Raw genomic sequence first — 16,013 nt, forward strand, 5'->3', positions numbered from 1 at the left:
GGGAGTCGGCTTCGGCAGGAAATCCCTGTGACAAGTGACGAGACGATAGAATTCCGCCACCAGCGACGGGCGCAAGGTTGAGAAACACACGGCTGGGGGACCGTTCAGCATTCACTTCTGAACCAATCATTACCTGATAGATAGAGACAATTGCCACAGTCAATGATATAACCAGTTTTGTTGGGATTCTGAACCCTGTAGGAGGAAATAAATAAGTGGATTTAAGAAGAGAAATAAAACAAGCATGGAACTCTCGTCTCTGGAAACCACCCCCAACAAAATTCTTCAGCACTCCCACTAATTCAGGGGGATTCAAATGTCCCACGTGGAGCAAGAAGAGCCCCTGTGGTTATCAATACGTTTCTGCACACTTGGTTCCGGACTTTCTAAATGGTCAGGGTTAGTAACCTAGACAATGGCGCTGCTGGAGAAAATGTCTCATTATTACCAGCACAGAAAGACAAACCAAATTGGGAATAAGGGACAATGAGAGAACGCTAAACTTTCACACAACAACAACACAGGTTATCCAGGCAGTAAATCAGGGCATGTCTCGGAGTGTGTGAATCTCCTGTTAGGAAAACAAGGTAGTTTTAAGGGATTCATACTTGCATTGGTAAAGATTAGAAAGAAAGTATAGTTTTAAGTGGGTTTAATATAATGTTGTTTCTGTGCCTGGAAAGATAAAACCTACAGTTAGATTCAAGCTGCGGGGAGAGTGGGTGGAGAACCCTGCCCTTGAAATGAAATGAAAATCGCTTATTGTCACAAGTAGGCTTCAAATGAAGTCACTGTGAAAAGCCCCTAGTCACCACATTCCGGCGCCTGCTCAGGGAGGCTGGTATGGGAATTGAACTGTGCTGCTGGCCTGCCTTTGTCTGCTTTCAAAACCAGCGATTTAGCCCTGTGCTAAACCAGCCCCATGATGGTCTTTTGAGCCAGAGTTGCATTCTGGGATCTTTCCGTCCAGTTATAACATCAATTGGGATCGTAACATTTCTGAGCTTTAATATCAATACAGTTCTTGAATCAGCCGGCTTTGACTTCTTTGTAGAGGAAGCTCAAAGAGATCCCCTTATTTCTCTCCCATCCATTTGAAGGATCCTTCTTTGGACACCATGAAGTGGGCTTCGTGGTGTGGAGTATGTTCACAGCAAGTCTGGAGGGCTGCTTTCGCTCAGTGGGCTGGACAGCTGGTTTGTGATGCAGAATAAGGCCAGCAGCGCGGGTTCAATTCCCGTTCCAGTCTCCCCAAACAGGCGCCGGAATGTGGCGACGAGGGGCTTTTCACAGTAACTTCATAGTCGTGACAATAAAAGGTTATTATTATTCACAACTCACAATTAAGTACATATTTTACAGATATGGAACTGACTCTAGACGAGGCCTTTACTCAGCATTGTCCACCTCCAGACTGACCCTAATTTGGGACATGTGCCTTTTTATATCAGTGTGTGTGTGTGTGTGTGTGTGTGTGTGTGTGTGTGTGGGTCAGTCCCATATTAACCCTTTAGATACCAGACCCTACTGCTACATCCCTCCTTCAAAGGAGCGGACCTTTTGAAAATGATTGTGCTTCTAGGAAAGCTGAAATTAGTTACTCAAAGTCACAAAGGAGTTTGAAGAGACAAATCATAGAATTTACAGTGCAGAAGGAGGTCATGCGACCCAACAGGTCTGCACCGGAAATTTGGAAAGCGCACCCTACTTAAGCCCACGTCTCCATCCTATCCCCGTAACCCAGTAGCCCCACCTAACCTTTTGGACACGAAGGAGCAATTTAGCGCAGCCAATCCACCTAACCTGCACATCTTTGGACTATGGGAGGAAACCGGAGCACCCGGAGGAAACCCACGCAGACACGGGGAGAACGTGCAGACTCCGCACAGTCACCCGAGGCTGGAATTGAACCCGAGTCCTTGATGCCGCGCGAACCACCGTGCCACCCATCAAATAAATAAAATAGGAAATTTATAAATGCATAAGTGGATTGTATTTCACTGGATATGGAGTCAGTAACTAAACGACACAAGTTTAAGATAATTGGCAAAAAGGTGAGGGAGGGGCAATTGTTTTAGGAATTGACACTCAGTTGTTATGATGCAGAGTACATTTGCTGAAATTGAAGCAGATTTAACAGCAGTTTTTCAAAGGGTAAAGGAAGAATCTCCAGGGCTATGGGACTAATTCCATAGCTCTTTCAAGAAACCGACAGGCACGATGGGCCGAATAGCCTGCTGCTTTGTTTCTCAGAGATGAGGGGGAGGAACACGTTCATCAGCTGAGTCCTTACAGCAGCAGAGATTGAGCTGGAACAGTCGTCTAACCCAGGTGGTGTCAGAGTTGCGGTAGTTGTGAAATGGTTTTAATGCGTCAATTGCAGCTTTCGAGTGTTGCCTTCCGTTGGGCCCACAGTCTGGCACACTTATGCATGCTAGAAGCTACATATATTAATATGCAGAGCATGTTCTGAGCAGACAGAAAGTACATGTATACACATTGCGCCTGTTTCAACTGAACTAAATAGGTAGGTGACAGCCATTTTCTGGTTGCCTTGACCAATCAGAGCCAACCTGCCTGGTTGGAATTTAAACAAAGCTTGGCAGTTAACTGTCAGTTATCAGTTAACTGGCGCATTCCGCGTGACAATGCCTCAACCAATCACTAAGCTACCTCTTCTCATGAAGTATAAATTGTTGTTCCCTTCACATTTGGTATGTTTACGAATGGTCTGATGAGTGCAAGATGGAAAGCTTTGACATGTCTATTTTTTTCAGCGATACCCAAGTTCTCTACAACCAAGTAACTATTTGCATTACCTTTCATTGGCACATAGATGTACGATCGCATCAACCTCTCTATCCTGGACCTTAGACTCAGCTGATCAGTGCTGACACTGAACAGGGGTTTGGGAAGGGGGAGGAGATAAAATACATCCATAAAGTTCTTGGAGCTCCATTCCTTTAAAGTCACAAAACACCATTACCTCCAAGTAGTTATAAAACCTGGCCTCCCACAGTAGGCCAAAGGGTCAAGGGCCCATTTTGAGATATCTGCAATGGACCTCGGTGCTCTTTAGCCTGGAGGGTCAGAGAGATTCCATTTGCTGTGGCGTGACCCTGGGTGGAGAGTGCACGCGTATGAGGATAGGATCGGCCGTGCGAAGACTCGTGCAGTTGAGCAGCCAGCTGGCAGTGGCCCATTGGACTGGCTGCAACTTGGACAAAGTGGCAACCAATGAGCAGCAACAGCCCTGGGGGGACCGAAGCCAGTCAAAGGGCACGCACAGTGTGGCAGCCCAGGGGGAACCGAAGCCAGTCCAAGGGCACGCACAGTGTGGCAGCCCTGGGGGACCGAAGCCAGTCCAAGGGCACGCACAGTGTGGCAGCCCTGGGGGAACCGAAGCCAGTCCAAGGGCACGCACAGTGTGGCAGAGAGCGGTAGAGATAGAAAAAGAAGACAGACAAAAAAGAGTGGAAAGCGAAGAAAAGAAAAAAGAAATAAGAATTAGAGAAAAGAAAGGAGAGGAAAGAACAGGGGAAGGGTGGGAAGAAGAGGAAGAGGCGAGAGACAAACAGCGGGACTCTCCGTTCCTGAGACTAAGTGTTGACGCCGGGGCAGATTTGTGGAGTTCCACGACAGCAAAACTGGCGGCGCTCTTGGTCCGACTCAGCGACCGTTGAGGGGCTGGGGCCGGTGCCACGTGGAACAAGGCTGACTCCAATGAACAATGGTGTCTGAGTCACCTGCTCAGTGATTGCTGACAAGCTGCAGCCGCACACACACATTACACGCCCCGCACACACACATTACACGCCCCGCGCGCACACACATTACACGCACCGCGCGCACACACATTACACGCCCCGCGCGCACACACATTACACGCCCCGCGCGCACACACATTACACGCCCCGCGCGCACACACATTACACGCCCCGCGCACACACATTACACGCCCCGCGCACACACACATTACACGCCCCGCGCACACACACATTACACGCCCCGCGCACACACACATTACACGCCCCGCTCACGCACACATTACACGCCCCGCGCACGCACACATTACACGCCCCGCGCACGCACACATTACACGCCCCGCGCACGCACACATTACACGCCCCGCGCACGCACACATTACACGCCCCGCGCACACATACATTACACGCCCCGCGCACGCACACATTACACGCCCCGCGCACGCACACATTACACGCCCCGCGCACGCACACATTACACGCCCCGCGCACGCACACATTACACGCCCCGCGCACGCACACATTACACGCCCCGCGCACGCACACATTACACGCCCGCGCACGCACACATTACACGCCCCGCGCACGCACACATTACACGCCCCGCGCACGCACACATTACACGCCCCGCGCACGCACACATTACACGCCCCGCGCACGCACACATTACACGCCCCGCGCACGCACACATTACACGCCCCGCGCACGCACACATTACACGCCCCCGCGCACGCACACATTACACGCCCCGCGCACGCACACATTACACGCCCCGCGCACGCACACATTACACGCCCCGCGCACGCACACATTACACGCCCCGCGCACGCACACATTACACGCCCCGCGCACGCACACATTACACGCCCCGCGCACGCACACATTACACGCCCCGCGCACGCACACATTACACGTTCCGCGCACGCACACATTACACGCCCCGCACACGCACACATTACACGCCCCGCGCACACACACATTACACGCCCCGCGCGCACACACATTACACGCCCCGCGCGCACACACATTACACGCCCCGCGCGCACACACATTACACGCCCCGCGCGCACACACATTACACGCCCCGCGCGCACACACATTACACGCCCCGCGCACACACACATTACACGCCCCGCGCACACACACATTACACGCCCCGCGCACACACACATTACACGCCCCGCGCACACACACATTACACGCCCCGCGCACACACACATTACACGCCCCGCGCACACACACATTACACGCCTCGCGCACACACACATTACACGCCCTGCGCACACACACATTACACGCCCCGCACACACATTACACGCCCCGCACACACATTACACGCCCCGCACACACATTACACGCCCCGCACACACATTACACGCCCCGCACACACACACACATTACACGCCCCGCGCACACACACACATTACACGCCCCGCGCACACACACATTACACGCCCCGCGCACACACACATTACACGCCCCGCGCACACACACATTACACGCCCCGCGCACACACACATTACACGCCCCGCGCACACACACATTACACGCACCGCGCACACACACATTACACGCCCCGCGCACACACACATTACACGCCCCGCGCACACACACATTACACGCCTCGCGCACACACACATTACACGCCCTGCGCACACACACATTACACGCCCTGCGCACACACACATTACACGCCCCGCACACACATTACACGCCCCGCACACACATTACACGCCCCGCACACACATTACACGCCCCGCACACACATTACACGCCCCGCACACACATTACACGCCCCGCACACACATTACACGCCCCGCACACACATTACACGCCCCGCACACACATTACACGCCCCGCACACACATTACACGCCCCGCACACACATTACACGCCCCGCACACACACACACATTACACGCCCCGCACACACACACATTACACGCCCCGCACACACACACATTACACGCCCCGCACACACACACATTACACGCCCCGCACACACACACATTACACGCCCCGCACACACACACATTACACGCCCCGCACACACACACATTACACGCCCCGCACACACACACATTACACGCCCCGCACACACACACATTACACGCCCCGCACACACACACATTACACGCCCCGCACACACACACATTACACGCCCCGCACACACACACATTACACGCCCCGCACACACACACATTACACGCCCCGCACACACACACATTACACGCCCCGCACACACACACATTACACGCCCCGCACACACACACATTACACGCCCCGCACACACACACATTACACGCCCCGCGCACACACACATTACACGCCCCGCGCACACACACATTACACGCCCCGCGCACACACACATTACACGCCCCGCGCGCACACACATTACACGCCCCGCGCACACACATTACACGCCCCGCGCACACACACATTACATGCCCCGCGCACACACACATTACACGCCCCGCGCACACACATTACACGCCCTGCACACACACATTACACGCCCCGCACACACACATTACACGCCCCGCACACACACATTACACGCCCCGCACACACACATTACACGCCCCGCACACACACACATTACACGCGGGCAGTCGGCGGCGTGCGCAGCTTCATGGCTGCCTTGCAACGGTGCTCCGGCCCACCCACCACGATGCCACAGCCCACCTCCCGCTACTACCCCCCCGGCCAGCCGCACAACTGTCAGCACACTGTGGTGATGTTGGACTTTTTCTGTACCACCCCCCCCCCCTCCGTACCGCGATGCCTGTTTCCCGATTTTTGAAAGCACAAATGAACCCCGCCGTCGGAGGCGGAGAATATTGGGTCACTCACACACACACACACACACACACACACACACACACACACACACACACACACACACACACACACACACACACACACACACACACACACACACACACACACACACTTCACTAACACACACACACACTTCACTAACCTGTTTCTGGGCGAGTTCTTCTTCAGTATGATCTTTAGGTAATCAGTGTAATATTGATTTGCCGGACACTAAAGAGGAAAGCAGAGTTCGGTGAGGGATTGGTGCACAGGTTCAGGAGCAGCACCCCCCCCCCCCGCCCACCCTTCAACACCAGGCAATAACATCAATCAGCATTCGATGTTGGGTGAAGATGAATTCTATAGAGTCATAGAGGTTTACCGCATGGCCCTTCGGCCCAACCTGTCCATGCCGCCCAGCTAGTTCCAATTGCCAGCATGTGGTCCATACCCCTCTCTATCCATATTGGATTGGATTGGATTTGTTTATTGTCACGTGTACCGAGGTACAGTGAAAAGTGTTTTTCTACGAGCCGCTCAAACAGATCATTTCGTACATGAAAAGAAAAGAAAATCCATAATACGGCCACACAACTGTCTAAATGCTTTTTAAAAGACAAAATTGTACCCGCCTCTACTACTGCCTCTGGCAGCTCGTTCCAGACACTCACCCCCCTCTGCGTGGAAAAAATTGCCTCTTGGGACCCTTTTAGATCTCTCCCCTCTCACCTTAAACCTGTGCCCTCTGTTTTAGACTCCCCTACCTTTGGGATAAGATGTTGACTATCTACATGATCCATGCCCCTCATTATTTTATAGACCTCTACAAGATCACCCCAATACAATGGTTTCACGGTCATCATTAGACTTTCAGTCCAGGAAGGGTGGCACAGTGGTTAGCACTGCTGCCTCACAGGGCCGAGGACCCGGGTTCGAGCCTGGCCCCGGGTCACTGTCCGTGTGGAGTTTGCACATTCTCCCAGTGTCTGTGTGGGTCTCACCCTTGTCTTGTTATGCTCTTGACGTAGCACAAGCTGCTTCCTTGATGTTCACTCTGACAAAGGAAGGTTCAGACGTGGAGATAACTTCAACACGTTTATTAAACTATTTACAATTTTCCTACTCGGATTCGCCACTACTGTTAATCCTTCTATAGCTACTCAGGCTGACGAACCAGTCTGCTACAATCCACGTGGTGGGTGTGATGTTGAATCAACCCTGTGTCTGTACTCACCGAGTGTCTCCACTGGGAAGAGGAAGATCATGTGTGCTGTGTCCTGTATATATGGGTTGGTGTAATGCCCTCCTGTGGTAGTGTCACCTCTGTGTGTATCGTGAATGCCGATTGGGCGTGTCCTATCTTACTGACCTATTGGTTGAGTGTCTGTGTGTCATGTCTCTGGTGCTCCCTCTAGTGTCTAGCTAGTCTACGTGTACTTACATTAACCCCTTGTGTATCTACAGTGATGCATATCACCACAACCCCCACAACCCAAAACGATGTGCAGGGTACATGCTAAATTGCCCCTTAATTGGAAAAAAAAAGAATTGGATACTCTTTCAATACCAGATTTTTAAAAATTGAATTCCAATTCCATCACCTGCTCTCGTGGGATTCGAACCCAAGTCTGCAGGCCATTACCCTGGGTCTCTGGATTACTAGCGACAATACCACTAAGCCACTGCCTCAATTCCAGTTATGCCGTTGGCTTCGCTGCGCCCTGAACAGCTGCGTGAACAGACGGTGGAGCTACTGATTGTTTTCTCACACTGGAGTGAGGCGAGGGGGTAAAAAGGAAAAACAACAGGACGGGAATATCACCCCCCTCCCAGATGCTCAATAGGCTGATTTATTGGAATCTCGCCACTGATATGGGAGCACTGGTGCTTTTCAACAAAAAGAACTGCCTCAAGATGGTAACACAGCCGAAAAACAAAACAAGAAGCATTGATATCGAGCCTTGCACGATCTTTGAACTTGTCAAAGTGCTTTACATCCACCTATTGAAGTGCAGGAGATGCAGTGGACAAGTTGCTCCCACAAACTGCAATGTGACAATAGCCATTTTGGTGACAAAATATCGACCCCTGTTTTTCTTCAAATAGAACAATGGGATCTTTAACATTGGCCCAAGAAGCTTTGGAGCCTCAGTTTGACTTTTCCTCTGGAAGCTGAACATTTGAATATTTTTGTGACGGCTTTATGAGGTTGCAGTAACATACGTGACCCTTGCTGTGGATTCAGAGGGCTAAGCTGTTTGTTTACACAACTTAATGGCCACTTAAAGGAGTAAAGTTCCCCCACCCACCCCCGTAGAGTTTTTATGAAGTATCGGAGGCAGTGTGTGTTTGAACGAGAGTTTCATCGCGTTGTCACAGGCTTAGTTATTTTTCCGACTGAGAGTTCCCATTGCTCTTCCTTGGCTTCTGAGGCCTGGTGAATGCTGGGTGGGTGACTGTGGGGGATACAGGGTGGGTGGACGGGAGGGTGGCTGGGCAGGGGTGAGGTTTAAGCGGACCTGAAGCGATGCTGGGAGCTGGGCTGCTGTCTCGAGGAACAGGTAACCAGCCCGCCTCGGTGCCCACACTCCATCCTGGTTTGCACACCCTGCGAGCCCCAACCCCGTGGGGAAAGACACAATCCCGGGCACACAGTCACACAAGGGGCCTGGTTTGAAATTCGGACAGGGGAAGAGCGAGCAGGCTGGGGTTTTCCCAATTGCTCACAAGATTCCAGGCCCCAGTGTTATTCAGAAAGATAGGCCGGGATTGCTGCAATGCCAGAGGAACACTGCGCTGCAATGCCAGAGGAACCCAGCACTGCGCTGCAATGCCAGAGGAATCCAGCACTGCGCTGCAATGCCAGAGGAATCCAGCACTGCGCTGCAATGCCAGAGGAACCCAGCACTGCGCTGCAATGCCAGAGGAACCCAGCACTGCGCTGCAATGCCAGAGGAACCCAGCACTGCGCTGCAATGCCAGAGGAACCCAGCACTGCGCTGCAATGCCAGAGGAACCCAGCACTGCGCTGCAATGCCAGTGGAACCCAGCACTGCGCTGCAATGCCAGTGGAACCCAGCACTGCGCTGCAATGCCAATGGAACCCAGCACTGCGCTGCAATGCCAGAGGAACCCAGCACTGCGCAGCAATGCCAGAGGAACCCAGCACTGCGCTGCCAGAGGAACCCAGCACCGCGCTGCAATGCCAGAGGAACCCAGCACTGTGCTGCAATGCCAGAGGAACCCAGCACTGCGCTGCAATGCCAGAGGAACCCAGCACTGCGATGCCAGAGGAACCCAGCACTGCGCTGCAATGCCAGAGAAACCCAGCACTGCGCTGCAATGCCAGAGAAACCCAGCACTGCGCTGCAATGCCAGAGAAACCCAGCACTGCGCTGCAATGCCAGAGGAACCCAGCACTGCGCTGCAATGCCAGAGGAACCCAGCACTGCGCTGCAATGCCAGAGGAACCCAGCACTGCGCTGCAATGCCAGAGGAACCCAGCACTGCGCTGCAATGCCAGAGAAACCCAGCACTGCGCTGCAATGCCAGAGGAACCCAGCACTGCGCTGCAATGCCAGAGGAACCCAGCACTGCGCTGCAATGCCAGAGAAACCCAGCACTGCGCTGCAATGCCAGAGGAACCCAGCACTGCGCTGCAATGCCAGAGGAACCAGTGCTATAGTCCCAGTGCTAACCACTGCACCACGTGCCACCCCGGCTCCAGGCTTCTTACCTACGCTCAGGAGTCCATTCCAGGTACGTTGTATGAAGCTCACATATTGCAGGAAGAACATTACCATCCCCCACCCCACCCCCACACCCTGCTACCACTGAAATTAGTTTGAATCGATGTTTTCTTGTCCTACTTCCATTTCGATTTTATTGAGTGCCTTTGGAAATCTTCACCCCAGAGGGTAGTGGATGCCCTATCGTTGAACACATTAAAGGCTGGGGACAGAGAGATTTTTGGCCTCACCAGGAATTCTGGGATTTGGGGAGCGTGCGTGAAAATGGAGCTGAGGACCAAGATGAATGGCAGAGCAGGCTTGATGGGCTGAATGGCCTACTCCTATTTCTTGCGTTCTCGAGCTTAGAATTCCGACAGTGCCATTCGGCCCATCGAGTCTGCACCGCCCCTCTGGAAGAGCACCCCACCTCGGCCCACTCCCCCGTAGCCCCACCTCTCCTGAACATCTTTCGCCACAAAGGGGGCAATTTTGTCACGGCCAATCCATCTAATAGGACTGTAGGAGGGAACCGGAGCACCCGGAGGAAACCCAGGCAGACACGGGGAGAGCGTGCAGACTCCGCGCAGACTGTGACCCAAGGCCAAAAGTTGAACCCGGGCCCCTGTCGCTGTGAGGCAGCAGTGCTAACCTCTGTGCTGCCCCATTAACCTCCCAATATCTACCTCCGTAAAGGGCACCCCACCTCAGTTTGTAGTATATGACCAGCCCCCTCACCCCCCACTCCCCATTGTTATGTTTGACACTCACCCGATGCCAGGGCAGATTGCGTGATGTCTCACCATTCCTTAGCAGCAACAAAGGATAAATCAGACTTAGGAATGCCAGGGACAAAAGCTGGGGCAGACTCCTCAGCAGTGAGTAGTATTTGTACCACTGGATAGCCAAATAAAAAAGAAAAAACAAGCAGGAAACATGTTAATTACGGAAACTTACAGAAGAGGAATGGTCACAGCACAGAAGGAGGCCATTCAGTCCCTCACGTCCGTGCTGTCTCTCTGCATGAGCAACTTGCCTGGTCCCACTCCACTGCCCTTTCCCTTTAACCCTGCCATTCTTTTGTCCTCAAATAACAATCCCTTTGGAATGCCGCAGTTGGATCTGCCCATGCCACACTCTCAGGCTGGGAATTCCAGATCCTAACCCCTCACTGGGGAAAAATGTTTATCCTTGCATCGCGTAAGGTTCTTTTGCCAAAGGCCTCAAATCAAACTGTTGTAATATTCCGTCAATCGCTTACTTCCCCATAAGATTTTGTTCCCTCCCGCGGACTATTTAACTTCCATTTGTTATCCTTGACTACCTCCCAACCAAATTAAATAACTTGCATTTAGATGGCACCTTACACAATCACAATCTCACAACCAGTGAGGATTTTTGGAATTGTAGCCAATGTTGGAACGTCTCGACAATGTTAACAATTTTATAAACTTAACATTTTTTTTAGAATTGTCTCTAGGATAAAATGGAGGAACTTGACCTGTTCTAAATACTCCCCATTGGCAAGTTTGGTGGCTTGGTGGTTAACGGAGGGGCAGCATGGTAGCACAGGGGTTAGCACTGCTACGTCACGGCACCGAGGACCCAGGTTCAATCCCGGCCCTGGGTCACTGTCCGTGTGGAGTTTGCACATTTCCCCCCCCCCCCCGTGTCTACGTGGATCTCACCCTCACAACCCAAAGATGTGCAGGGCAGGTGGATTGGCCACGCTAAATTGCCCCTTAATTGGAAAAGAAAATAATTGGGTACTCTAAAAAAAATTTTAATAGTTAATGGAGGGTCAATGAACATGCTGACGGTGGATAGATTGTTAGTCTCTAAACCTCACGGGCAGGTGCTGGCAATGTCAGGTTTTGTAAATGTTTACACTGCAACTGTCTATTTAGTAGCAAGATAAAATGGAGTTGGGGGTCTACCTGGATACAAGGCCCATGCAATTCACTTTGTCATGGAAATGGGCTTTGGGAAGAGAGAATTCTAGGGAAGCCATTGTAGGATCGGGTTGCAGATTTTTCCGAGACACAATAAAGTCTGAGAGAGAGGGGGAGATAGGAGGATGAGAAAATGGTAGCTCTCATCAGTCCCCACTCAAAATGTAGGTGGTCGCTCGCACTCAGATTGAAGAGGCTCAGTTTGTGAGGGTTTAAATGAGGCTGGAAGATTCGCCCAGCTTGGCTAGAGAGGCGAATCTCCAATTCATCCCTCACCATCGTGTAAGTTAGATCTGGGATGAGGAGTTGCCCAGGTTGGGAAGGGAAGAAAGGGTGCAAGCCCACGGGAGTTAAGAATAACTTTGGAGTCGTTTCTGGAGAATTAAAAAGTGCCAACTTTGGCGACACATTAAAGTGTAACCATGATGGGGTTTTTCTGTCGGTGCAAAAGTTAAATGGGGGATCGTTTCTGTAGTTCAGAGTAGAGGTTGCCCATTGAATAGTGTTCAGACAATGTTGGACAGTTTGTTACAGTGTAGAAAATTCCCAAAACATGAATTCATGCTGTGTGGCCTTTCCAGTTTGCCACTGGAAATTCGAATATCTTTCAAGAAATGATTGGGTCTGTAAGGGGATCTTCACACACAGTGGGCTCACACAAAACTGACAATGGAATAAATAACCAGCTGTTGTACGCGGGATAAATATTGAACCGGACAACTAGGAGAACTCAAAAGGGCAGAATACTGCAGATGCCGGCAATCCAGGATAAAAATGGAAAATGCACAGCGGTTCTGATGGAATCGGTGGAAAGAGAACAGATGCTGCGATTTTTCCGTGGCCTTGCATTGATAGGTCAGAGTGTCAGGTATCAAGGAGGAGCGTTTCTAGGGACAGCTTTGCGACAAGCCTGGCATTCAAGTGTGGCACGGCAGCACAGTGGTTAGCACCGTTGCTTCACAGCTCCAGGGTCCCAGGTTCGATTCCCGGCTTGGGTCACTGTCTGTATGGAGTCTGCACGTTCTCCCCGTGTCTGCGTGGGTTTCCTCCGGGTGCTCCGGTTTCCTCCCACAGTCCAAAGGCGTGCAGGTTAGGTGGATTGGCCATGCTAAATTGTCCTTTGTGACCAAAAGGTTAGGTGGGGTGACTGGGTTATGGAGATGGGGTGGAGATGTAGACTTGAGTGGGGCGATCTTTCCAAGGGCCGGTGCCGACCCGATGGGCTGAATGGCCTCCTTCTGCACTGTAAATTATATGATTATATGATATGATTCCATGCACTAGGTGGGACGTTCCTAACCCCCCCCCCCCCACCCACCCACCCACCCACCCCCCACTCCCTCCCGCTGCAGCAACGCCACACGGGAGATGGAAGAAGCTTTGTTGAAGGGATTGGAAGATTCCTGCTGATTGAGTGCTTGACTTGGAACTTTTAACGGATTACATAACCGCACTGATCATCTTGCAGCTGCACAATGACTAATCCACTGAGTGGGAGTTGCAAGTAGGGTTGTCTAGTCTGCAGGATACAGCTGTAAGAAAAATCCCAGGAAAAAAACAAAAATCCGATTTTCTTTGACAGTATTAAATTATTGGAGACAATTAACATCCAATTCGAAATTGAGAACCAACGACTCGGGAAGGCAATGTGCCACCAGGAGGGACATGCGAGGTAACCGATGGCAGAAGTGTTGGGGGGGGGGGGGGGGGGGGGGGGGGGGGGGAACGGGACAGTAGAATGTCATGCGATGAAACCTCTTGGATTACAGTCAACAGGAGTTGGCATCCTGAACAGCAAAGGGGCTTCTTGAGAGTAAAAGAATTTCAGGACCGATGCCAAGATGGACGGATTCCTATTACCCTCGGAGAGCTAATATTTGAGCAATTGTTCAAAACTTTGTTTTGCAATCGGAGTCAACGCAGGTTGGGAGTGATTTCCCGTCAGTTCCCAGCATTCAGGAGCGGAGGGAGCTGGTTTCTACCCAGATAAGGAGAGAATGGGATCATTGTATTGTGTTTCCACAAATCATTTCAAGTTGCAACAATAGCGATACAGTCCGCGCAGTACATGGAGTTAGAGCAAATCTCCGATTAAAACTTGAGACAGTTGCATAAGCGAAAACAGAAGGAATAATAAGTACCTTGGCTGTTAAGGGACATTCAACGTCCTGGCAAAGGGAAATGCTACAGTGTAGCCAGGAGAGCAGACTGCCAAGCAGGTAACCCAATTTACTCTTGACTGCCGCACATGCAAGAAGGGGATAGTATAGGGCTGGGTAGTAAAGCAAGGCAGTGATCTTCCAGTACTCTTTGGGAACAAAAGGAAAGGAGTGCAAGTTTGGTTAGAGCAAAATATCCAATAGATCCAAATTCACAAATTGCTCCTCTACATATCATTGATAGTATTTACTGTTTATAAAAGCTACAACTTCTGATCCTTTTAACATTGACACTGTTTATGGTCATAAAACCTGGGTCCAAGGATGGCATGTGGCGCAGTGGTTAGCACTGGGACTGCGGCGTTGAGGACCCGGGTTCAAATCCCGGCTCTGGCTCACTGTCCGTGTGGAGTTTGCACGTTCTCCCCATGTCTGCGTGGGTTTCACCCCCATAACCCAAAGATGTGCAGGTTAGATGGATTGGCCATGTTAGAATTGCCCCTTAATTGGAAAAAAATGAATTGGGTACTCCAAATTTTTTTTTTTTAAATAAACCTGGGTCCAACAAAAACATCCAGTATTCAATGTTCCTCAAAAAAAACCCAAGTACACCCTTTACAAATTGTGCAATGCGTTGATTGATGTTTAGTTTATACCCCTTGCATTGTACCAGATTTGTGTGCACGACCAAAATGTAAACTTGCTTGTTAAGGAATGAATCGGCACAGTAGCACAATGGTTAGCTCTGTTGCTTCACAGCGCCAGGGACCCAGGTTCGATTCCCGGTTTGGGTCACTGTCTGTGCGGAGTCTGCACATTCTCCCCGTGTCTGCGAGGATTTCCTCCGGGTGCTCCGGTTTCCTCCCACAAGTCCCAAAAGACGTGCTTGTTAGGTGAATTGAACATTCTGAATTCTCCCTCAGTGAACCTGAACAGGCGCCGGAATGTGGCGACGAGGGGATTTTGACAGTAATTTCACTGCAGCGTTAATGTAAGCCTACTGTCTAAAATTATCATAGAACACAACACAACAAATTGGAGTATTGTCCGCAGTTCTGGTCACCTCACTACAGGAGGAATGTGGAAGCACTGGAAAGGGTGTAAAGGAGATTTACCAGAATGCTGCCTGGTTTGGAGGGTAGGTCTAATGATGAAAGGTTGAGGGAGCTAGGGCTTTTCTTTTTGGAGCAGAGGAGGATGAGAGGCGACTTAATAGAGGTTTATAAGATGATGAGGGGATAGATAGAGTGGACGTTCAGAGACTATTTCCTCGGGTGGATGTAGCTGTTACAAGGGGGCATAAGGTTCAAGGTGGGAGATATAGGAGGGATATCCGAGGTAGGTTCTTTACTCAGAGAGTGGTTAGGGTGTGGAATGGACTGCCTGCTGTGATAGTGGAGTCGGACACTTTAGGAACTTTCAAGTGGTTATTGGATAGGCACATGGGGCACACCAGAATGACAGGGAGTGGGATAGCTTGATCTTGGTTTCGGACAAAGCTCGGCACAACATCGAGGGCCGAAGAGCCTGTTCTGTGCTGTACTGTTCTATGTTCTAACATTGTTTAAAATGGGAGCGCAGGTCCCCTTTC

At 51.2% G+C, this 16,013-nt stretch overlaps 1 protein-coding gene across 4 annotated transcripts in view; it reads right to left on the reverse strand.

The window, feature by feature from the left end:
• The window catches only part of stra6 (signaling receptor and transporter of retinol STRA6), a 69,760-nt gene that overhangs the window by 26,335 nt on the left and 27,412 nt on the right, over window positions 1-16,013 (reverse strand). For all 4 annotated transcript variants that reach the window (XM_038784194.1, XM_038784196.1, XM_038784195.1 and 1 more), the window contains 5 exons: window positions 14,405-14,571; window positions 11,083-11,208; window positions 6,747-6,814; window positions 2,820-2,896; window positions 134-195 (listed from right to left, as the gene is read on the reverse strand). In XM_038784194.1, the coding sequence (XP_038640122.1) occupies window positions 134-195; window positions 2,820-2,896; window positions 6,747-6,814; window positions 11,083-11,208; window positions 14,405-14,571 (500 nt within the window). The remainder of the gene's footprint in view (window positions 1-133; window positions 196-2,819; window positions 2,897-6,746; window positions 6,815-11,082; window positions 11,209-14,404; window positions 14,572-16,013) is intronic.

This window comes from Scyliorhinus canicula, chromosome 24 (genome assembly GCF_902713615.1).
Source record: "Scyliorhinus canicula chromosome 24, sScyCan1.1, whole genome shotgun sequence".
NCBI classification, from domain to species: Eukaryota; Metazoa; Chordata; class Chondrichthyes; order Carcharhiniformes; family Scyliorhinidae; genus Scyliorhinus; species Scyliorhinus canicula.